The sequence below is a fragment of the Leopardus geoffroyi genome, chromosome B3 (assembly GCF_018350155.1).
Source record: "Leopardus geoffroyi isolate Oge1 chromosome B3, O.geoffroyi_Oge1_pat1.0, whole genome shotgun sequence".
Lineage (NCBI taxonomy): Eukaryota > Metazoa > Chordata > Mammalia > Carnivora > Felidae > Leopardus > Leopardus geoffroyi.
The window spans coordinates 113820452-113844200 of record NC_059337.1 but is presented as its reverse complement, the minus strand read 5'-3'; the positions used below and the strand labels follow the sequence as shown (position 1 = coordinate 113844200).

The 23749-nt window shown below is 43.2% G+C and overlaps 1 protein-coding gene across 4 annotated transcripts in view; it reads left to right on the top strand.

Moving 5' to 3' along the window:
* Nucleotides 1–23749, top strand: part of ZFYVE26 (zinc finger FYVE-type containing 26) — an 84125-nt gene that overhangs the window by 21994 nt on the left and 38382 nt on the right. For 3 of the 4 annotated variants that reach the window (XR_006705123.1, XR_006705122.1, XM_045451373.1), the window contains exons 13-28: nucleotides 811–879; nucleotides 1592–1743; nucleotides 3862–4063; nucleotides 5756–6019; nucleotides 7811–7930; nucleotides 8037–8201; nucleotides 8759–8977; nucleotides 9604–9706; nucleotides 10562–11307; nucleotides 12828–13024; nucleotides 14034–14138; nucleotides 17551–17673; nucleotides 18073–18249; nucleotides 19701–19947; nucleotides 20716–20829; nucleotides 23033–23196. Coding sequence is in view for 2 of the 4 variants with exons in the window: in XM_045451373.1 (XP_045307329.1) it covers nucleotides 811–879; nucleotides 1592–1743; nucleotides 3862–4063; nucleotides 5756–6019; nucleotides 7811–7930; nucleotides 8037–8201; nucleotides 8759–8977; nucleotides 9604–9706; nucleotides 10562–11307; nucleotides 12828–13024; nucleotides 14034–14138; nucleotides 17551–17673; nucleotides 18073–18249; nucleotides 19701–19947; nucleotides 20716–20829; nucleotides 23033–23196 (3167 nt within the window). In the remaining 2 variants the exon portion in view is untranslated. The remainder of the gene's footprint in view (nucleotides 1–810; nucleotides 880–1591; nucleotides 1744–3861; nucleotides 4064–5755; nucleotides 6020–7810; nucleotides 7931–8036; nucleotides 8202–8758; nucleotides 8978–9603; nucleotides 9707–10561; nucleotides 11308–12827; nucleotides 13025–14033; nucleotides 14139–17550; nucleotides 17674–18072; nucleotides 18250–19700; nucleotides 19948–20715; nucleotides 20830–23032; nucleotides 23197–23749) is intronic. The other variant, XM_045451374.1, reaches the window with a different exon arrangement.

Here is a 23749-nt window from a genome sequence, read left to right as displayed (position 1 = left end):
CAATGAGTAGGCTCTAGCTAAGCGGCAATGAAAAAAGTGAACATACCAAGTAGGGTGGAGGATACCACACGAGAAACCTTCAAACTTCAAGACTGAGTTGTTAAGACCCTTAAGCTGCCCAACTAATGGGTTTGAGTCAAAATAGTTTGCATCCACTTGACCCATCCAGCCCAAGAACGCACAATTTATCTTCTCTTTCCTACCACTGTCTGTTCCTTTCCAAACAGAGAACCAAGGAGCCTCCTATGCATGGTGCTGATAGCACCCTCCCATGACCACACTAAACAATAGCAAGCCTCCATTCACAAGCCCTAGCACTTTGGAAAGCAGGTGTTGAGAAGAAGCTTTCCTCCAGGGCTTTAAATATCATGGCCTTTGGCAGACTGGGTCTTATACTTGGTTACCTACCTTTTCAAGGATACCTTTTTCTATGTCAGAAAATTTTGTGGCCCTCCTTTGCACCCTACCACTTCCTGGTATTAATAGTTGTGCTTCTATTTTCTCAGAATATTGACAGTGCTTACTAGCAGATTGGGGTTGCTGGCCCCTAGAAGTAACTTGTGGCTCTAAGACCCACAGGTTGGAAGCCACTGGTATAAGCTACAACCCATTTGAACACGAGGGCCATATTAAGCCCACCCTTCACCTTTGGTCTGTATAAACTTGTGTTTGCTGTAGAAAGAGCACAGATGTAATAGTTACCCATCACCCTCTCACTTTTACTACCCAGACCTTGGCTTCAAGCTGACCTCTCACTTTCCACACTATAAGGAATTGATGGTTGATTCTCTCTCTTCCTAATACCTCTAGATGGCCGGGACAAAGGTTCCAATCCATCCCTGGAAAGTACAAGTAGTGAGCTGAGCACAAGTACTTCAGGTATGAGGGTCCCAAGCAGTTACCAACTTCAAGCGGCTTTGCCCTGATACAGAGTTGCCCTACACCATGGTGTAAAATCCTGCACTGAACAGTTCATGCCTGTGTTCAAGAAGGTTGGTTCTAAGAGATGCAAGCTTCTAGTTACAAGATGAATAAGTCCTGGGGATGTAATACACTGCATGGTATTAGAATTACCAGTACCGTATTCTATATTTGAAGTAGCCAAAAGAGTACATGTTAAAAATTTTATCACAAGAAAAAAGTTTATAACTAGGTATAATGATGGATGTTAACTTATTTTGGTGATCATTTCACAATATATACATATATAAAGACATTATGTTTTACACCTAAAACTAATACAGTGTTATCTGTCAACTATATCTCAATTCATTTAAAAAAAGAAGAAAAAAGTTAGTTCTGCAGAAGGCCAAACAGATTTCAGCGGGGAAGAGGGGAAAGACTGTTTTACCATCAGTTGAGTCACCCATCAGCAGAAACAGAGGTGAATAACCCAAGAATGGTCCTTAAGTCTTATATTCAAAGATGATAGCATAGGTTTGCCCTTCAATTGTGGAAAAACTAAGCCCCATTTACAGAACTTTTAGAGAAGGACCTTGAAGATATAAGAGCCTGGTGGGAAGTGTCAGCACTATAGTTTTCCCTCAATTTCTAGTGCTTCCTTGGCACCCACATTCTTGTGTCCCAACAGAAGGAAGTCTGAACACTGTGTCTGGAAGGAACGAGCTGGATGGCCGATTGCAGCCTCAGTCTCAAAGTTCAGTCATCCCCATGATGTTCTCCCCACCTGAGTCACTGCTGGCATCCTGCATCCTCCGGGGGAACTTTGCAGAAGCCCACCAGGTAAGGGGAGTACATGTGTGGCAGGTATTAGCTGCCCAGGCTATACCTCATCCTAGTAAAGAATACTAAGGCAGCCTGTAGCTGTCCGGGGCCCGTGGGGCTTCAGGTAAAGCTAGATGTGTGTGCAACCAGAGCCTCTGGGAGCACCTGCGGGGGTATCCATGTATCAAGACCCAGTCCTCACCGTTGTGGATTTCAAGATTCATCCTGGAGATTTAAGCTCTTGAATCATTGGGGTTTTGTCTTAAACAGTGTTTTAATAAGATAAAATAAAATATTTAGCCACAATTCCATCACTTCAAAACATTTTTTTTGTTTCTTTCCTTGAACACCTTCAGTGAACACATATGTATTTTTATATAGTGAAAAATCATAATACAATTTTTTTTAAATTTTTTAATGTTTTTATTTATTTTTGACACACAGAGAGAGAGAGATAGAGCATGAGTGGGGGAGGGGCAGAGAGAGAGGGAGACACAGAATTTGAAGCAGGCTCCAGGCTCCAGGCTCCAAGCTGTCAGCACAGAGCTTGACGCGGGGCTCAAACTCACGGACTGCAAGATCATGACCTGAGCCGAAGTCAGATGTTCAACCAACTGAGCCACCCAGGCCCCCCTACAGACAATTTTTAATAACTAGAATGCCAATTCACTATACAAGAAGTAGAGGGGGTACCAAACTAGGATGTTCATGTTATATAGGGAAAAGTACAGGTAGAGGTCAGAAAGACTCTTACCCTGTCTGAAATTTGATATCCTCATTGGAAAATTGGAGTGAAATGTACTACCTGCTTGTCCTACCTCATGGGAATGTTAAGAGGATTATGTACAAGCTGTGAGAAATGCAAGAATCCTCTACAAAAAATTGCTTAAATTTAATAGCATAACAATCTACTATTCTGGTTTTTAAAACTCTCTTTGTATATTTATCACACTTGGGCTGGTCCCTTAACACATAGTTCAGAATTTTTCTTTCACATGAGTTCAGTTGTTGAGGAATAAATTGAGGAGAAATCTAGGTGGTGGGAGAATCTTGGTTTAACTTCCTCTGATCATTTTAGATCCCATACTTGAATGATAGTGATAATTCTGACCCTCTGGGGGAGAACAAGACCCTTGCCAACCTTTCTTACACCCAAATCCAGAGAGGAAATCAGCCAGGACACCCCACCTTCCCATCTCCCAAGAGGCTTTACTCCTAAATGTTCTCACCTCCTCTTCCTTTCCTGGGGCCTTGACCTTCTTTTCTTTTCTTTTTTTTTTTTAAATAAAATTTCTATTTTCTTAAGCTGGTTACAGAGTAAGTCATGAATATTGTAAGAAACTACCAAAAAATATTAATAGGTATTAACCCTGTTGTCCAGAATTACCAATATTAAAGATAAAGTGTATTTTTTGCCAGTATTTTTCCAAGTTATGCATGACTTTTCTATAGCCAAGATTATTGTGAATCTAAAACTTTACATAGAGCCTTTTTTATGTTTGCCTTATAACTGATTATAGTGACCTCACAGTAGTCTGATCAAGTAGCTGCATTTGACCATTCTCCTGTTACTCAACATTAGATTCTTTTCAACCGTGGAATAGTTGTAATAAATAGTGACAAGATTATCACCTTTAGACATTAAGTCTTTTGAATTATTTCCTTAAGAGTTTCTGATAAAAATTACTAAGTCAAAGACTATACACATTTTTAAAACTTTATAGATTGTCAAATTGCTTTTCAAAAAAGATTATGACAGTTCATTCTACCACCACTCCGTGAGGGTTTATTTTTACAGTTTGTCATTGTGATAGAAGCAACACGGTATTAATGTTTCTTAAATTCCCTGGATTACTGGTAAGGGAAAATATTTTTCATCTATATAGGAGTCATATGTATTTTTTCTTTGAAATTATCTACATCTTTTGCCTATTTTCTACTGGGGCTCTAGTGGCTTTCTTGCTGACATTTATGAGTTATTTCTATATTTGATCCAATCTTCTAATATTCGGTTCTCTCACAAGCCTACAAAGCAGATGTCTTGGGGCCATAGTCTGATATTGGGCAAGATCTCATATTTCTAGAGTCCCCAACTCTGCGGCACCAGCACAACCCATGCTTGCTGTCCTGTGGCAGGTGGTGTTCATGTTCAACCTGAAATCCTCGCCCAGCTCAGGGGAACTGATGTTTGTGGAGCGCTACCAAGAGGTGATCCAGGAACTGGCCCGGGTAGAGCACAAGATTGAAAACCAGAACTCAGATGGCGGGAGCAGCACCATTCGGAGAACAGGCAGCGGCCGCTCGACTCTACAAGCCATCGGCAGCGCAGCAGCAGCAGGTGCCACAAGGGCGGTGAGGGCGCTGGAAGAGGGGGGTACCAGGGGAAAAGCCACCGAATCACAGGCTCCTCATAAAGGTGAGCAGAAATCCAGAGCAGGACACTTGCCTTGAAGCATAGCAGTCCTGACACACACAGAGTCGGTCTCTAGCTGTGCCCAAATTCCCTAAGCTGGGTGGTCACATACCTGCCCCTTCAGCTACTCCGTTAAGCTCTTCCTGTGGGATTTATTTATTTTTTTTTTTTTTTTCAACGTTTATTTATTTTTGGGACAGAGAGAGACAGAGCATGAACGGGGGAGGGGCAGAGAGAGAGGGAGACACAGAATCGGAAACAGGCTCCAGGCTCTGAGCCATCAGCCCAGAGCCCGACGCGGGGCTCGAACTCCCGGACCGCGAGATCGTGACCTGGCTGAAGTCGGACGCTTAACCGACTGCGCCACCCAGGCGCCCCATCCTTTTTGTTTTTAATATAAATGGGCTTTTAAGAATAAGTACTGTTTGGGGCGCCGCGGCCCAGGCGCCCCATCCTTTTTGTTTTTAATATAAATGGGCTTTTAAGAATAAGTACTGTTTGGGGCGCCGCGGCCCAGGCGCCCCATCCTTTTTGTTTTTAATATAAATGGGCTTTTAAGAATAAGTACTGTTTGGGGCGCCTGGGTGGCGCAGTCGGTTAAGCGTCCGACTTCAGCCAGGTCACGATCTCGCGGTCCGGGAGTTCGAGCCCCGCGTCGGGCTCTGGGCTGATGGCTCAGAGCCTGGAGCCTGTTTCCGATTCTGTGTCTCCCTCTCTCTCTGCCCCTCCCCCGTTCATGCTCTGTCTCTCTCTGTCCCAAAAATAAATAAACGTTGAAAAAAAAAATTAAAAAAAAAAAAAAAGAATAAGTACTGTTTTCTACCTTTTGGTTTTTTTTCTTTTTTAGCAATGCGTTTTAGAGATCTTTTCTGATTAGCACACACAGAGTCACCTCGTTACTTCTCAGCTCCCTTCTTTAGCTCCCATTGGGAAGAAGCCCCCAATCATCTCTACCATTTTGAGTCTGGGTCTTCCTTTATGTAACATTGTTTTCATGCCATAAAGCCAGGCTGTAATGATGGTACTAATATGCATAAAAGATAATGCCATGCAGAAGGATCTCAAACATTTTTTTTTTAATTTTAAGTTTATTTATTTTGAGAGAGCAGAGGAGGGGCAGAGAGAGAGGGAGAGAGAGGGGGAGAGAGCAAATCCCAGGCAGGCTCCGTGCTGTCAGCGTGGAGCCCAGTGTGCTGGGCTCGAACTCACAAACTGTGAGATCATGACCTGAACTGAAACCAAGAGTTGGACACCTAACCAACTGAGCCACCCATGCACCCCTCAAACATTTTTTTTTTAGGGGCGCCTGGGTGGCGCAGTCGGTTGAGCGTCCGACTTCAGCCAGGTCACGATCTCGCGGTCCGTGAGTTCGAGCCCCGCATCAGGCTCTGGGCTGATGGCTCAGAGCCTGGAGCCTGTTTCCGATTCTGTGTCTCCCTCTCTCTCTGCCCCTCCCCCGGTCATGCTGTGTCTCTCTCTGTCTCAAAAATAAATAAACGTTAAAAAAAAAAAAAAAATTTTTAAAACATTTTTTTTTAAATAACTACTTTTCAAAATACAAGTCGTAGTAAGAATCATCTTAACCTCTTGCTTTTTACTCCACTGCTGGGTGTCCAGGAATGGTATTTTACTCCATCTCTGATGTGACTGACAAGCTGCTCAGCACCGCTGGAGAACCCATCCCCACCCTCCAGGAGGACTTTTGGATAAGCCACACCCTGGTGGAGCCCACTGCTCCCCTGAGAGAGGTTCTGGAAGACCTCAGTCCCCCTGCCATGGCTGCATTTGACCTAGCTTGCTCTCAGTGCCAGCTCTGGAAAACCTGCAAGCAGCTCTTAGAAACAGCTGAACGACGTCTAAACATTAGCCTCGAGAGCCGGGGTGAGTGTGCTTCTTTAGCTGTATTCCTTAATTCTCAAATGGGGGGATGGGTTTCTGAGATGCTTGATAAATTGGATTAGAAGAAAATGCTTTTTGGGCTAGGAGAGATAGGGAAAAAGGATTATTAGTTAATTTTCTCATGTCCAATTTGGTGGCTTAAATATAGTCTGAGAGTTTTGTCGTCTTAATAGACTTGGCAGTCTGCAGTAATTTAGGGAAATTCTTTTCTGGTTTATAGATAAATTCAAGGAAGAAATATATATTCAAAAATGATATAAGTGGAATTTGTGCCTTCAGACTGCATGCCTCCTGAAGAATGAACCCCACTTAATCTAAAACCTAGAACAGTCTTGAGTTCGTAAACCAGGTGTAAGGGAATATTTCATGGATCACAGTTAGAGGGAGGATTGTACCTTGGGTTAATAATGTCCCAGAACGTGTATATTGAATTCTTGGAGGAATTTAGTATATGAACGTAGAGGAATGTGAAGAATTAGGCAAAGTTCCACTCTCCACCCATCCATGATACACCAAACGTTGGACAAAGCACCTCTCAGTAGTAAGGAGAGATGAAAGGTGAATAGGTCATGATATAAGAGCCACTCCTAGGTTCAGTGATTCATTAGGAGAAGTTAAAAAACTCAGCATGTAGTCATACTCTTGGCTAAGATTTATTACAGCAAAAAGATACGCAGCAAAATCAGCAAAGGGAAAAGGCTCATGGGATAAAGTCCGGAGGAAGCCAGGCATAGCTTCCAGGAGTCTTCTCCCTGTGGACTCACACAGGATGTGCTTAATTCCTCTAGCAATGAGCTGTGACAAGTGTATCCAAGGAAGCTCAGAGACTCAATGCCCAACGTTTTGTTGTGTTTTGTTTTGTTTGGGGGGGGGGGGGGGCGCATCTCTGCCCCGCGTGTACCAAAATTCTAGATTCTCAAAAGGAAACAGGTGTTCAGCATAAACCACATTGTACACACAGTGTAGGCACAGCTGGCCACTCTTATCATCTAGGGCAAGCTCTATATCAGTGTCAGAAACCATTATTTAGTCAAGTTTGTAGATGCCAGCCAGTGGCAACCTTGCAGGCAGGCCTTCTAAGGATAGCAGCCCCAGGCCTGCTGTGGTACCTCTTTTCTGCATGCCTCTACAAATCCTTTCTGAGCTGTTGTTAAAATGTCCTTTAATGTTCACATAGACCTTCTAAGAAAGTATATTGTGGCATATGCAATGCTGTTCTTATTGAACAATTTCCCTCCCCTTTTTCTAGTACTCATCCAAAAATGAAAGGAGATAATATCCAAACTGTTAATAGCTGAAATGGTTTCATGTCAATCAATAGTATCTAGTCTTATTTCCAGATTATCCAAAGTGTAGGGGGTATGAGAGATACAAGGAATAATCTCTGTCCATTAAGTTGTTTATAGTCTAGTCAGGGTGTCAAGATGCCCCTTTAGGCAAAGAGAGAAGACAGATGTGATCCCAGCTCAAGTTCTCAGCTGAGGACTGTACCAAGGCAAATCCACACAAGTGTTTGGCTTGGGACAGCAGTTCCATAGAGTGCTAGAGACCGTGTGCCCGCTGCTGTTTGCAGCTGAGGCATCAGGCTGGAGGTAGCCCTGGAACCTCAGACATTGAATAAACCAGGTAAGCTGGCTGTCACCAAAATGGCACAGCATATATTTCCTCTTTAATGTTGGGGAAGACAAAACTGTACAGGTAAGTACAAGACTGAGTTATCAGTCTCTGAAAGTGCCTTATTTTTTCTGCATTCCCTCTTCAATCCATTTCCAGGTCGGCGGCTAGACCAGGTACTCCTCAATGCTGATGGCATTCGAGGTTTTCCTGTTGTTCTTCAGCAAATCAGTAAGATTCTCAATTATCCACTTATATCAGCTGGACAAACTAAATCGGGTGAGCTGCTTTTCTCCCTTTTTTTTGTTTGTTTGTTTTGTTTTCTCCTAAACTTGGAGCGTTAGGTCAGCATCAGCATTCACTTTTTCTCATTTGCTTTCCACAGAGAGTGTAGAAGAAAAAGGAGGGGGCCCTCCACGGTGCAGCATAGCTGAGCTGCTTCAGATGTGTTGGCCCAGCCTAACCGAGGACTGTGTCGCCGGCCACACCACCCTGTCCCAGCAGCTGGAACAAGTCCTCCAGGCGCTGAGAGAGGCTCTACAGCTGCCAGGTACGGCCCGACTGCGCAGCAGCAGATGAGGGCTGAGCTGGGGAGAGGGGATAGCTGAGAGTGAAGGAACACTTTGGGGCAGAGGCTTAGGACTCCGGAACTGGGCTCATGAAGCCCCTTCTTAGCCAGGGCATGTCTCACAGCTAATTCCACCTGTTTTCCCAGCCCCTCAAGTGAAGGGATGCTTAATGCTCCCTTAGCTGATACATTTTTCTCATTCATTTTTTTTTTTTTGACTTAAACATTTTTCTCATTCTTAATGAGAAATACACCCAGAAGGTACTCAGTAAATATTTATCAACCTTCCCTAAAGGATTGCTGTGCTCTTCATCAAGCCATTCCACCCCAGAGACACTGGGGTGAAAACAGGACTATCCACCCTGATTTCTGCAAACTCAAAGCTCTTACTGGCTGAGAATCACTTGTAAGGGCAACCAATTTAGGACTTTATAGCTGCCTTGTAAGCATAGCACCCGAGCTATAGGATGCCCCATTGACCCAGAGCTGGAAGCAGAGACTAAGGCCTCCATCCCTTCTCTTGCCATAACTCCTCCCAGAGCCCAGGAGTACTCCACTCTCCTCACTGGTGGAGCAGGCGGCCCAGAAAGCTCCAGAGGCAGAGGCCCACCCTGTGCACATCCAGACTCAGCTCCTCCAGAAGAATTTGGGCAGACAGACCCCAGCAGGCAGCAGACAGACTGACTACCTAGGCACCTTCTTCAGTTACTGCAGCACCATGGCCGCGGTTCTCCTTCGGAGTTTGAGTTCTGAGCCCGGTAAGTAGCAAGAAAGAGGAAAGGGAGTTGTGACTGGCCTGCAAGTGTTTAAGGTAGGGAAGAGGAAAGGTGCTCAATTAAGAGGTTCTGGGTACAGCAGTAGCCAAGAACGCTAGATTTATAGGGTCCCCTCTTATTCATCCCTGCTTGCTCACTGTTGGGTACAGCTGTACAGCACATGGGAGTACCGAATAAATTTTGACTGCATTAATGGCAAAAACACCTCTCTCAGACCATTGTGGATTTGAGGACCCAGAGACGAATCATGTCTGTGATCTGAGGGCCAGGTTCTTGCTTGAGTCCACAGAGAGAGTACTGCGTGCACTTCAGTCCTATTTAAGAGAGCAGGATGAGCTGTTTGGGGCCAAACCTACCCACTAAAGTTTGTCTGTGGTTGGAAGTCTTTAGAGCAGTGGTAAGGTGTCAACTTGTGGTCAGCGTCATGTTGAGAATACCCTTTACGTAGAAAATACCAGGTATTTTCTGACTATAGTCAGAAAGTATTACTGACTATATCAGTATAGTCTTCATTTTGATACTGCACTTCTTTATTAATTCTGGGAAACAGGGCTCTGAGCTATTGCAGTCATTGGTGAAAACCAAGGTCACTTTGTTTCTCTTTGCAGATCACATGGAAGTCAAGGTAGGAAATCCATTTGTTCTCCTGCAACAGAGCTCTTCCCAACTTGTGTCACACCTCCTGCTTGAGCGACAAGTTCCCCCAGACAGGTAGGAGCTACTCTGTGGGAGTGAAGCATGGATGGGCCTTCCTAATGGTTTCATTAAGGAGTGCTCAGTGGGGTGGTGCTTGAATTCAGTACAGAGAGTAGGGATTTCTTCCAGATTTTTCCCTTAATTTGCACTTACTCTTACACAGCTACATTAAAGTTCAATTTCAGTTGTTCCTCTCTCACCACCTCTCGCAACATTTATGTTGCAAGCATAAAATTAAGGGGTGAATCTTCATTCATGAATAGGCAAAAATGCAAAAATTTGATAGCTCATGAGTTGACTACACCATAGGAAAACAAGCATTCTTATGGATTGCTGGTGGGATATAAATTGGTACAGCCCCTGTGGGAAGACAGTTTGTCTATATTTATTACAAAAAACAAATTTATATATCCTTTGATCTAGCAATCACATTGGGGAATTTATCCTGTGGCTTTACTGACATGTGAAAAATGGTGTTTATCCAAAGTCATTTTATTACAGCCTTAGATGTAGTAGCAACAGATCAGAAAAATCCACTGTCCACTAATAAAAGACTGGTTAAATTATGGTTCCACCTATAATGGAATATTGTATAGCTATAAATAGGAATTAGGTGGTCTCTCTGTAGAGGGATGTGGACAGTTCTCCCAGGTATGTTATCAAACAAAAAAGCAAGGGCAGAGCAGTGGCTCTAATAGGCTACCTTTTGTCTGGGGTTGGGGGGTGGGGGGGAGGCAGGGGGGAGAGAGAGAGTAAGAATAACAAAGAGCCTGCATTTACATTTGATTGTATAAGCATAAAAAAATTCTGAACTTGGGTGATATACCTGTGCACTCAGGTCTTACATGCTGTCTGCTTCTCTCCGTCCAGGCTGGCAGTCCTTCTGGCCCGAGAGGGGCTCAACCTGAGTGTGCCGAAGGTCATTGTTAACTGCTGCTGTGAGCATCTTGCCCTTTGCTCTTCCCAGCAAAGTCAGCAGACATCATCCCTTGTGACCCAGCTGGGCGTCATGGTCCAGCTGCACACCTCCCACTGCCTGAATGACCTCCCACTTTCTACACTGAGCTCCCCGAAGCCAACTGGGAATCCCACACTGGAGAGAAAGCCCCGCTCCTCCCCAAGGGATTCATCACTCCCAGCCCTTACCTCTTCTGCCTTGGCCTTCCTTAAGTCCCGCTCAAAGCTGCTGGCCACAGTGGCCTGTCTAGGAGCTTCCCAGGGGTCAAAGCTCACCAAACCCAGCTTGTCATGGAAGGAGCTTCGTGGCCGCAGGGAAGTGCCTCTGAGTGCAGAGCAGGTAGCCCAGGAGTGTGAACGCCTCCTGGAACAGTTCCCTATGCTTAAGGCCTCCCTCATGGCTGCCTGGGAGCCCCTACGACGGACCACTGAGCAGGGGCAGAGCCTGGCAGTGAGTCTCTGTGGTCGGGCCAGTCTGTCTACCGTCCTCCTGGGCCTGCACTCTCCCAGTGCTCTAGACGTGCTTACTGAGGCCTTCAAGGAAGCCCTGCTGGCCAGAGATTGGCCCCAAGCCCTTCAGCTCACAGAAGTGTATGGGCGAGATGTGGATGACTTGAGCAACATAAAGGATGCAGTCCTGAGCTGTGCCGCGGCATGTGGTGAGCAGAAAGCTATGCCTCCCCTTCCCTGGTGGTAATAACATTGAGCATTCAGTGCGTGTATCATTGCATTGGATCTTCATAGTAACTCTAGAGAAAGGTGCCACTGTATCTCATGATACCAAGAGGAGACTAAGGCTCAGAAGGTAGAAAACTTGCCCAGGATAGGAGCAGAGCTTAGAACCCCACTCCATCTACCTTTAGAATGGGCACTCATGGGGCGCCTGGGTGGCTCCAGTTAAGCGTCCGACTTCGGCTCAGGTCACGATCTCGCGGCCCATGAGTTCGAGCCCCACGTCGGGCTCTGTGCTGACCGCTCAGAGCCTGGAGCCTGTTTCAGATTCTGTGTCTCCCTCTCTCTCTGACCCTCCCCCGTTCATGCTCTGTCTCTCTCTGTCTCAAAAATAAATAAATGTTAAAAAAAAAATTAAAAAAAAAAAAAAATGGGCACTCATAACCAACTTTCTCAACACTGCATATCACAATCCCTGGAAAAATCTAGAAATTACATATATCTGAGCACAACCCCCAGAAGCCCAGGATGGGATTCAAACAAGTGTTTACTTTAAAACAGGGATCAGCAAACTTTTTCTGTAAAGGGCTTTGTAGGCCATACAGTCTTGGTTGCAGCGACTGGACTCTGCCATTATAGCATGAAAGCAGCCATACGCGATACGTAAACAAATTACCATAAGTACATTCTACTAAAATTTTATTCATAAAAACAGACTGTGGGGGCGCCTGGTTGGCTTAGTCAGTGGTACATGTATAAAAGCTCCCAAGGAACTTTTAAGGGCTTTGAGAGCAATGACCTAGAACACTCCACTGGGGGAGCAAGGGTTGGGCATGCTGTAGGGAATGGCTTCTCAATCCAGGGCTTGACTGCCCTGCAGAAAGGAGAAAATCCTTCCTAGAGAAGGTGGAGAAATCCCCTGATGGGCTGTGCAGTCTTAATTGCTTAGAAATTAATTGTTTTCAGATCTGTGAAATGGGTGTGGGAAAGATCTACTAAGTAATAATGATAGAGGGTATGGAGGGAGTGAAACTAGTTTACCTGAAATAACTTTCAAGCAGTTATATATTTGAATTTCACAGAGTGGAAATTGCAGGGAAAACCAGAGTTTCCACGTACAAGCCGAGTCTGAAATGGTGCTATCTGTGCAGCCTGCCAAAATATGGAGATGTCTCTGTATTTCAAAATACGTCTGCTCTTCTATCTTTTATTCCTTCCTCCTTCCTCTCTTCCTTTTTCTTCCTTTCTCCTTCTCTCTCTCTCTGTTCAGAAAATCTCATGACTGTGATTAAGTTAGCATAAAGAGAAACATAAGGGTATATGGCATTTCTGCTTGTTACATAATGGTTCCAAGTATAAACATTAATTAAGGTCAGATGGGTCTTAAGGATCCTCCAAGCTCCTGTTTTATGAAATTGAGCAAAGCCCTTTTCTTAAGAAGTAAACTGGATTCTTGAGCTCTTCCAGTGCCAGACTTACTATCTTTGGGTATCTTTTCATCCTATAGACAAAGACGGTTGGCAGTTCCTGTTTCCTGTGAAGGACGCATCTCTGAGAAGTCGGCTAACCCTACAGTTTATGGACAGGTGGCCCCTGGAGTGGTGCCTGGAGATCCTGGCATACTGCATCTCAGACACAACTGTCCAAGATGGACTGAAGTGTGAGCTACAGAGAAAGCTAGCAGAGCTGCAGGTGTATCAGAAGGTATGGGTCCCAGCATCGAGAGGAAGGAAATAGGCTTCCCACTATATTACCAGCTCCATCCTATTTTCATGTGATGGTGGGTTTTAAGACACGATCTGGGCCTGGCTTTTGTTCTGTATCTGGCTTCTGTTTTTAGGTAAACAATGAGGAGACCGTATATCTATTTCCTTTTATAATTTTAAATATGAATGCATTAAACAAGGATAATAATAACAGTCCACAAGGCCTCTTTCACACGTGTATTTGAGTTTTGTGCATGTTTTATGTCTGTTATGTCTTCTTTGTTGTTGTTCAAGCGTTTTTATAGAGCTTAATCTCAATTATATCTTTTTTAAAGATTGTTTTAAATTTCAGCTAAATTTCAACAGCCATTTTGAAAGGCTGCATGAAAGTGACAGTTTCCAAATGAACGATTATTTGCAGATGAGTGTTATGTTCAAGATCAAGAGGCCCAAGGAGACAGATTTAGGTGATATGGCTACATAGCAAGTATGAAATCTATGCTGATTTTTCCATGTGTACTTGCAACCAGAGTCCAGAGCCCCATCAGAGAAAGTGAAAATGGCAGGTGAAAGAGATTTTCTTTCCACTCTTCCTCAGCACTTCTCATGCAGAGCTTAAATGCTGCATGAAAGATGATCCCACGGAACATTCAAGCTGGGAGAATATCTTGGGTAGAGTTTTGAGATGGAGGAGCATGGGACAAATGACCCCAGAAGGCTGCACAAGTTGTGAAACACAGAAGCCTCTGATTGCCCTGTTAAGTGAAAGGCTCCAATTCTGACCTCCCTGCCCAGCCTTTGCTCCCTGAGTATGCTTCCCAGATACATTCACTCACTTTTCCAAACAGTCTTTGCCTCATTTGCTTTAATTTCTCCTCTCTCCTGGAAAGTTTTGACAGCCTGACTTTGGGACACAAACTTAGGGGTGGCCCATCCCTGGAAACTCCAGTGACTTGTTTGTGGAAGGGGAAGCTGCAGTGTGGTTTGAGAGTTCTATTTCCCCTTAGATTCTAGGTTTGCAAGCTACCGTGATATGGTGTGACTGGCAGACCCTGAGGAACTGTTGCATTGAGGACCCATCAACTGTCATGAACATGATTCTAGAAGCAAAGGTACTATTTTCCTGAGTGGTATTTCCCTTTCTCCTCTTCTCAGAATTGAAACTCCTTACCTGGTTGTGTAGACCCCTTTCCATGTATCAATGTCCACATTTTTTTTTTCCCCATTTTTTTTTTTTTAGATTTATTAAGTAATTATATATTTTTTTATTTTTTATGTTGGTAATCTACATCCAAGTTAGTTAACATATAATGCAATAATGATTTACCCATTTAGCCCATCCCCCTCCCACAACCCCTCCACAGTAACCCTCTGTCTGTTCTCCATACTTGAGAGTCTGTTATGTTTTGTCCCCCTCCCTGTTTTTATATTATTTTTGCTTCCTTTCCCTTGTGTTCATCTGTTCCCTGACTTAAAGTCCTCATATGAGTTAAATCATATATTATTTGTCTTTCTCTGACTGACCAATTTCGCTTAGCATAAAACCCTCTAGTTCCATACACGTAGTCGCAAATGGCAAGATTTCATTCTCTTTTGATTGTCAAGTAATACTCCATTGTACCTCATCTTCTTTATCCATCATCCATCGACAGACATTTGGGCTCTTTCCATACTTTGACTATTATTGATAGTGCTGCTATAAACATGGGGGTGCTTGTGTCCCTTCGAAACAGCACACCTGCATCCCTTGGATAAATACCTAGTAGTGCACTTGCTGGGTTGTAGGGTAGTTCTATGTTTAATTTTTTGAGGAACCTCCATACTGTTTTCCAGAGTGGCTGCACCAATTTGCAATCCTACCAGCAGTGCAAAAGAGATCCTCTTTCTCTGCATCCTCCCCAACAGCTGTTGTTACCTGAGTTGTTAATGTTAGCCATTCTGACAGGTGTGAGGTGGTTATCTTACTGTGGTTTGATTTGTATTTCCCTGATGATGAGCGATGTTGAGCATTTTTTCATGTGTTGGCTGGCTATCTGGATGTCTTCTTTGGAGAAGTGTCTATTCATGTCTTTTGCCCATTTCTTCACTGGATTATTTGTTTTTTGGGTGTCGAGTTTGATAAGTTCTTTATAGATTCTGGATACTAACCCTTTATCTGATATATCGTTTGCAAATATCTTCTCCCATTCCATCAGTTGCCTTTTAGTTTTGCTGATGGTTTCCTTCGCTGTGCAGAAGCTTCTTATTTTGATAAGGTCCCAGTAGTATTTTTGTTTTTGTTTCCCTTGCCTCTGGAGACGTGTTGAGTAAGAAGTTGCTGCGGGCAAGATCAAAGAGGTTTTTGCCTGCTTTCTCCTAGAGGATTTTGATGGCTTCCTGTCTTACATTTAGGTCTTTCATCCATTTTGAGTTTATTTTTTTGTATGGTGTAAGAAAGTGGTCCAGGTTCATTTTTGTTCATGTTGCTGTCCAGTTTTCCCATCACCACTTGCTGAAGAGACTGTCTTTATTCCATTGGTTATTCTTCCTGCTTTGTCAAAGATTAGTTGGCCATACATTTGTGGGTCCATTTCTGGGTTCTCTATTCCATTGATCTGAGTGTCTGTTTTTGTGCCAGTACTATACTGTCTTGATGATTACAGCTTTTTAATAAGCTTGAAGTCCGGGATTGTGATGCCTCCTGCTTTGGTTTTCTTTTTCAAGATTGCTTTGGCTATTCACGGTTTTTTCTGGTTCCATACAAATTTTAACATTGTTTGTTCTAGCTCTGTGAAGAATCCTGGTGTTATTTGGATAGCGATTGCAATGTCCACATTTTCTTGGTAACTACATCACATTCTTTTCTCTTTTTGTGTGTGAAATTTACCAACGTACAGAAAAGTGTAGAGAATAATACAATTGATGCTTTTATACTGTCACCCCACACTGTACACCCTAAGTACAGAATGTAGCGCTAGTGGTGAAATTGCTGAATCGTCAGGCATGAGCATCCTCACCTTTACCGAGATGTTAGAAATTGCTTTTCAGACCAGTTGTCCACTTGCAGTTCCTATTGCTCCACATTCTTACAGCATTCAGTATTGTCCAGCTTTTCCCTTTGTGCCTATAAGATGAGATCTCATTACTGTTGGAATTTACGTTTCCATGGTTACTAATGACCTTGAATATCCTTTCAAATGTTTATCGAACATTTGAGTGCTAAATAGAATTTCATTTTTTAAGGAGCTAAATATACCATAGTTCAAAATGTGAATGTACTCATTCAGATGTTCATTAATTCATTGAGGACACTTTTATTGCTCATCTGTAATTTGCCACTCTACTTCGTGGTGGTGAGACAAGACAGTTAAGCTTAGCCCTTGACCCTGTGCAGCTCACATTTGGGGAAGGGTGGTGATGTGAGGCACATCCCTAGATGACTGTGATATATCAAGTGACAGATTGTGGAGGGAGCACAGGCAGGGCACCTAATGGGGCCTGCGAAACCAAGAAGCACTCCAAACAAGGTGGCAGAGTTGTGGGGAGGACGTTCCAGATGGCACCACATTAAAATACTCAGACGTTCTCTGAAACTTTAATCCAACGTTCACAAATTGGGAGTGGGGGCTAGCAAATGGGGACACAGATGGAATCCAATGCCCAGCATGTTTGTTTGGCCTATGCAGTATTGGTCCGCCAAATTTTAATTTTTCATATTGTGATCTCTTCCCGACATTTTGAAATATGGAAAAAAATTTTTTTAATTTTTTAATGTTTATTTATTTTTGAGAGACAGAGACAGAGCGCAAGTGGAGAAGGGGCAGAGAGAGGGAGACACAGAATCCGAAGCTGGCTGTAGCTCTGAGCTGTCAGCACAGAGCCCGACATGGGGCTCGAACCCATGAACTGCAAGATCATAATCTGAGCCGAAGTCAGACGCTCAACTGAGCCACCCAGGCGCCCCTTGAAATACAGAAATTTTTTGATTGAAGAAATTTTTTTTTAATTTTTGAAGTCTGGCAACACTGGGCCTTGCATATATGGTAACAGTCAGAGCTGAGTAGACACTGTCTCCTTTGTGTTTTGTTTTGTTCTTTTGTTTATGTATTTTAATTCAAATATAATTAATATATAGTGTTATATTAGTTTCAGCATACAATGTAGTAATTCAGCAATTCCATACATTACTCGGCACTGTCTCCTTTGGACAGTCTTCTCAGTATTCCCCATTTCCTTACTATCTCCCCAGGGTTGACACCAAATGTCAGTCACTGGATGTCCTCTTTTTCTTTTTTATACTAGATCACAGAAGAAAGTGATATTAATCATCAGCCTACTTCGATCGTTTTCATGACTCCCTTGCCACTGTAGTCCTTTGAGTTTATGAACCCACTTTAATCCAATAATGAACTTCCCATCAACACTTACCAGACTTTCCTGGGGACTCCAGCAGACTCAAGACTGCTGAGAAAAATCTGGCAAAAGCTGGATGTGTGACAAGGCCGGTGATTTAAAGAGATTCAAGCCGTGTGTGTTTCCTTCCAGGAGTATGGACTGTGTGAAGAGTGGGGCTGCCTCTACCCCATTCCAAGAGAGCATTTAATCAGCCTACATCAAAAGCATCTTCTCCACCTTCTAGAAAAAGGACATCATGAAAAGGCTCTGCAAGTAAGCCTCCATCATTTGCCATTTTTCTTTTGGGATAAGACAAAAAGTTTAGTCAATTCAGATGACTTTGTTCATGCTGAATCCCATGCAAAGCATTTGCAGTCTCATTTCTGCCCCTTCATGTCCTTAATGAGTCCTTTGTGTCCTCAAGATGATTGTAGTCATCTTCAGCAGAAGGTGCGTAGCCTTGCCTTTTATACCAAATGGTCAGCTGAGTCCAGGATTCTGCTAAACTCTGGTCAAAGCCATCATTTGTGAAGCTACAGAGATGGCAGAAAAAAAGAGTACAGAGAAGGGATTAATCCAAAATGAATAAACCTAAATGTTCATTCTCAAAACAGGGCTGGACTGAGTTCTTTATGGTCCTCACCTTTCTCCTCTACGCTTCTCCTACAACAGCTCCTACGAAGAATACCTGACCCCACCATGTGCCTTGAGGTCACAGAGCAATCCCTTGACCAGCACCCTAGCTTAGCCGCTTCTCACTTCCTGGCCAACTACCTCACCACCCACTTCTACGGAGAACTGTCTGCTGTCCGACACCGTGAAATCCAGGCGCTATACATAGGATCCAAGGTCAGGAAGAAAATGGGGTGGTGGGAAGCCATCCCTGGGGGAGAGACTGCCGGCCTAGTTCCCACTTCAGAACTTATGCTTTCAATGGCTCTTTTCCCAGGCATCTGCCATTCTTGGTCTGTGCTGTATAAAACCTTTACCGTAACAGCACACCATATCCTAGTTGAGTCCCTTAGGAGTAGTCATTCTCATCTTGCCTTGCCTCCAAAGTGAATTCTGGGTGGTCCTCCTGACTTTTCTTCATGGTTTCCCTGGTGTCTGCTGTATCAGTGCTTCCCAATGCTGACTATATGGTAGAATCACTTGGACTTAGAAAAAAAAAAAAAAAACAATCATTGACCTTTACCCCAGATCAATTAAAACTGAATCTCTTGGGACAGGGCTTAGCTATCTTCCAAAGGGATTCTCATGTGAGGATTTCAAACCACTGCTTGATAACCTAGTCTGGGCTAAAGAAAAAAGAGTTAGCTGTCTAGGTAATGAGGCCTTTATGTTTGATGTGTAACCTTAGAGACACTAACAGAAGAAATTATAAACTAGAAAAAGTAATCTAGTGAAGGAGGGTCTGGGGAGAAATGGACCCATCTGACACTGTTCTAATGATTCCAATTGGCAGTCATATCTACCATGCCGTGAGTATGGACCTCACCCCACAAGTACAAGTGCCGTGAATATGACCACTGCTCACTTGCTAAGAGTTCAACTACATAAAATGTTCCTAAGGAAAATGCACTCTTTTTTTTTTTAATGCACTGTACCTAAATGGGTGAATGAATCCTTGAAAATTGGCAATGAGCAGACCCAGTGAACATATTTCATATCTAGTGATAACAACATCTAGGAGTTTAGAGACATAATTTACCTATAGGACCCTAGAAGTGCTTAACTTAGACAGCCTCCTGTTGCTCATTCTACTAATGCCTCATTCTACTATTATATTGCTCATTCTACTAATGCCTCGAATAGACAGAATGTTGGCTTTAAGGATCAGGCAGAGCTCAACTATGCCTAGAGGTGCCACCTGTGGGCCAAATCCAGTTCTCAGCCTGCTTTTGTAAATCAGGTTTTTATGGAACACAGTCCATACATTCCTTTATGTATGGATTATGGCTGTTGTCACACTATATTGGCAGAGTAGTTGCCACAGAGACTTTATGACCCATAAAGCCTAAAATACATACTATCTGACCCCTTACAGAGAAAGTTAGCCAACCCCTCATCTAGGTAAAGGTACTTAAAGTACTTCTTGATTGCCACCTGAAAGATTTAAATAGAGGAGTTCAGCCTTGCTTCCTAAAAGACTGCTAGCCAATTCTAATAGTTGGCCATGTGCCTTTGGTCCCTGATCCTCTGTCCGCCCCCTCACCCCCTGCCCGCAATAAGAACCTTGACTTTCTTCTGAAATGCTAGTGTACTGTTTTCTTTATTGTGTGAATCTATCCTACAAACAGGTTCTACTGACCTTACCTGAGCCGCACCGGGCCAACTACTCCCATTTGTCTTCTAACCCCCTCCTCATGCTGGAACAGCTACTCATGAACATGAAAGTGGACTGGGCCACTGTGGCTGTGCAGACTCTGCAGCAGCTGCTAACTGGGCAGGAGATTGGCTTTACCATGGATGAGGTTGACTCACTGCTTTCCAGATATGCAGGAAAAGCCTTGGATTTCCCGTACTCTCTGAGGGAGAAACGATCAGGTAACTGCCAACATACTAATGGGTGCTCCACCTGGAGGAAGACACACCATACTACATCCTTAGTTTTAATTTCTCTTCTTCTGTTGAGTTGATCAAGAGTGAAAGGAATACATGTCAGGAGAGAGAGCTCTTTGTTATATAGGAGAGCTCTTGGCCCTGGAGGAAGTAGCAGGCTAACCAAAATTAAGGGATGGTAGATTAGAACTGTGCAGACAATAAAGGTGTGGGAAACAAAACATGCTGGGAGTGGTCTCTGTCTGGCCTCAGTGCAGTGGACTCTAAAGTACCGTCATTCTGTATTGATGGTATGCTTTATTCCCAGGGTCACCTCAGATACCACTACTATGCGAGCTGAGCCTCTTCTAGAATGAGTAAAATGGAATGTCAGCTGATGTTCCCAGACAGCTTTTTTTTTTCTTACTCACTACCCTCCAGGGCTATCATTTAATTGTCTTCTATTTCCCTCTGGGCATTTTTTTGTAAAAAAAAAAAAAAAAAAATGTATATATATGTATACATAATACATATGTATGTGTATTATATATATATTAAAAAAATATATATATATATATATATATAAAATAAAATCCTAGCAGCTGCTTCCTTATCTCCTTTGCTTTTTGAGGAGTTTAAGAAGCATGAAAGTACCTCTGGCATACTTTTTATACCTAGTAGAATCATGTGATAACATTCAGCAAACAACAAGGCTTTAAATTAAATGCCTAGCATGGTGAGGAAAGATGCTTATGGTAGAATATATCTTGTCAGCATTTTCCCTCTCTACAGATTCTGTGATTCATCTCCAGGAAGTTGGGCAGGCTTCAGACCTTGAGACCTTGTCTAGATCTCCATCAGCAGAGTTCTCTTCTGCTGCTGCTCCTGGTAAGAACAGGTTCTGAGGGTTACCCATTGGTTAGTTCAATCTTGCCTTATTTCCAATTCTTTTGCTTCTTTTTTCATTTCCAGTTACAACATTCTTTTTTTTTTTTTTTTTTAAGTTCATTTATTTATTGGGCGGGGGTGTGGAAAGGCAGAGAGAGAGGAAGAGAGAGAATCCCAAGCTGGCCCTACACTTTGAGCACATAGCCCAATGTGGGGCTCGATCTCACAAACCACGGGATCATGACCTGAGCCAAAATCAAGAGCCTGACGCTCAACCAACTGAGCCACCCAGGTGCCCCCTTCAGTTACAGCATTCTTATTCATTGTTTTCCTTTGTCCATTCCAGCTATATCCCAGAAAATTTAACAGTTGATTTTTTTTACTTACAGTAGTATTTCTAGAAGATCTCTGCAAACCCTGAATTAGCAAATACTAGACCATTGCTCCTAGGGAAAGTGTATGTATGTGTGTGTGTGTGTCACTTAGATTATAATCTTAAATTGAAAACCATTCATCCTAGTAGATTTTATTTTCTTTATTTTACCAAAGAGAAAAAGAGGTCTAGAAGTGTTAGAGTGACTCACCTGAGGCAAGCCCACTAATGAGTGCCTAATGAGTGTTTGGGATTCAGACCCTGTCCCACTAGCCCAAGAGCCAGAGATTCTGGCACCACACCAGATCTCCGTCCTCTACACACACATCCGTCCGGCACTACACACACATCTCCGTCCTCTGGTCACCTCTGTATGAGAGCTGAAATAAGAAAGCAGAATGTCACCTTGTTCAACCTCAGATGGAAACCGGCATGTCAGGTGACTCATTCGCCACTCTGCCCATGTCTACAAAGGCACTGCAAATACTGATTTTGAGGTTACAGATAAATTTTGGTGACTGGCAAAATGCATAAATACAGACTTCACTAATGGGGATGATAGACTGTATTTAGTCCTATGCTGCAGTTTGTCATTTATGTCTCCTACACAGGATGCAGTCTCCTTGAAGGCCTCAGCCATGTCTGATGACCCCTTTTCACCACGCCTCCTTTCCCACAGTTTCTGGCCCCTTGCTCAATGGCCTGCCCTCCTCAGAAGAAGCTCAGCAAGTGTTTGTTTTGCCAACGATTAAGGGAGTGGGATTCCAGGGAGAGATTTTTGGGCACTGCTGAGAGTCACTGTATTTTTCAGTTCTCTTTTTCCGTGACCTGCCAACATTGCTCTGCTAGGGACAAGAAGTTTCTTTGAATACCATAGAGCAAAGACTGTGGCATTTCATGGCCATACTTTAAAAATTAGCCATGCTGTACAGTAACCAGCAGACCTGAGGGAAGGGCGCAGACTTACAGTTTTATGAACAGCCTCATGCATCTGCGTATGGCAGCCTGAGCAGCTTTGGTTTACCCTTTTTTTTTAGTTTTTTATTGTGGACATTTTCCAAAACTCTAAAGTAGAATAATGTAATGAAGTCTCACATACCTATGGCCCAACTACAATAATTATCATCTCATGATGGCCACTCTTGTTCCATTATACCCTTGACCCTCTACTGGATTATTTTGAAGCAGATCCTAGATATCATATGATTATGTTTATGAATATATCAGTATATGTCTCTAAAAGGTAAGGATATTTATAAAGCAAAACCATAAGATCATTATCATGCCTAAAAACAAATTAATGATTTCTTGTTATTATCATTTCCCCAGTTGTCTCAATGTTTTTTTTTAGAATTGATTTTTCTAGAATTAAGATCTAAATAATGTCCATATATGGTATTTAGCTAAAATACCTCTTAAATCTCTTTTCATCAATTGGTTTCCCTGCTTCTTTTTTATTTGTGGAGGAAACTAGGTCATTTGTCCTGTAGAGCTTCTCACATGTTAGGTTTTGCTGATTGCCACTCTGCAGTCTGGGTCTCCGTCCCCTGTATTTCCAGTACACTCGTAGGTAGATATAGAAGCTTGATTTCATTTAGGCTTAATATTTTCTGATAAGTGTATTTGATAGGTATTTGTATGCCTGCCATCAGGAGACACTCAATGCCTGGTATCTCTCTATGACACAGTCAGCCACTGATGACCATTGGCTGGATATATAACTTCAGTAGGGGTTTGAAACATGGAGAAATTATAATTTTCTAATTCCTCCTTCCTTTATTAGCTGGACTATTGATCGCCTTTTACTCTGACTTTCGTTCTGACTCCCAGGTGTCTCCACTGTACGTTCCCCCAGTCCAAGGGAGAGGAGCTTCCCAGAGAATCAGCCCCCCCCAGAGTTTGTCCCCCCAGCAACACCCCCTGGCAGGCATCAGTGGGTGCCCGATGAGAGTGCAAGCGTCTGCATGGTCTGCTGCAGGGAGCGCTTCACCATGGTAAGCAGCGTTGGTCTCCAGCTTTACCAGCAGGGGAACTGAAAGGAAACCACCAGTTCGTGAGCCTGGAGTTTATAGTCACCTCCTGTCCCTAAGAGGATATTGGTATTTTTAATTTTTTTAATGTTTTTATTATTTTAATTTTTGAGGCGGGGAAAGAGAGAGAGAGACAGAGTGCAAGCAGGGGAGGGGCAGAGAGAGAGGGAAACAGAGAATCTGAAGCAGGCTCCAGGCTCAAGCTGTCAGCACAGAGCCCGACCCAGGACTCCAACCCCTGAACCATGAGATTATGACCTGAGCCAAAGTCGGACATGTAACTGACCGAGCCACCCAGGCGCCCCTTGATATTTGTATTTTTAGAAGAACTACCAAATCTAAGACTTTGGGTTTATCTTTGACCCACCAGAAATATTTTCTATATTCAGACAGGTGGTAGACACCTTCAAGGAGCCTTAAATTTTAAAATCTTTTTTTCTCCATTCTAATGAAAGAATAAACAGAGGCAGAGTGGTATAGCAGGAAGAGTCACCAAACACCAAGCAATCTTCTTTCT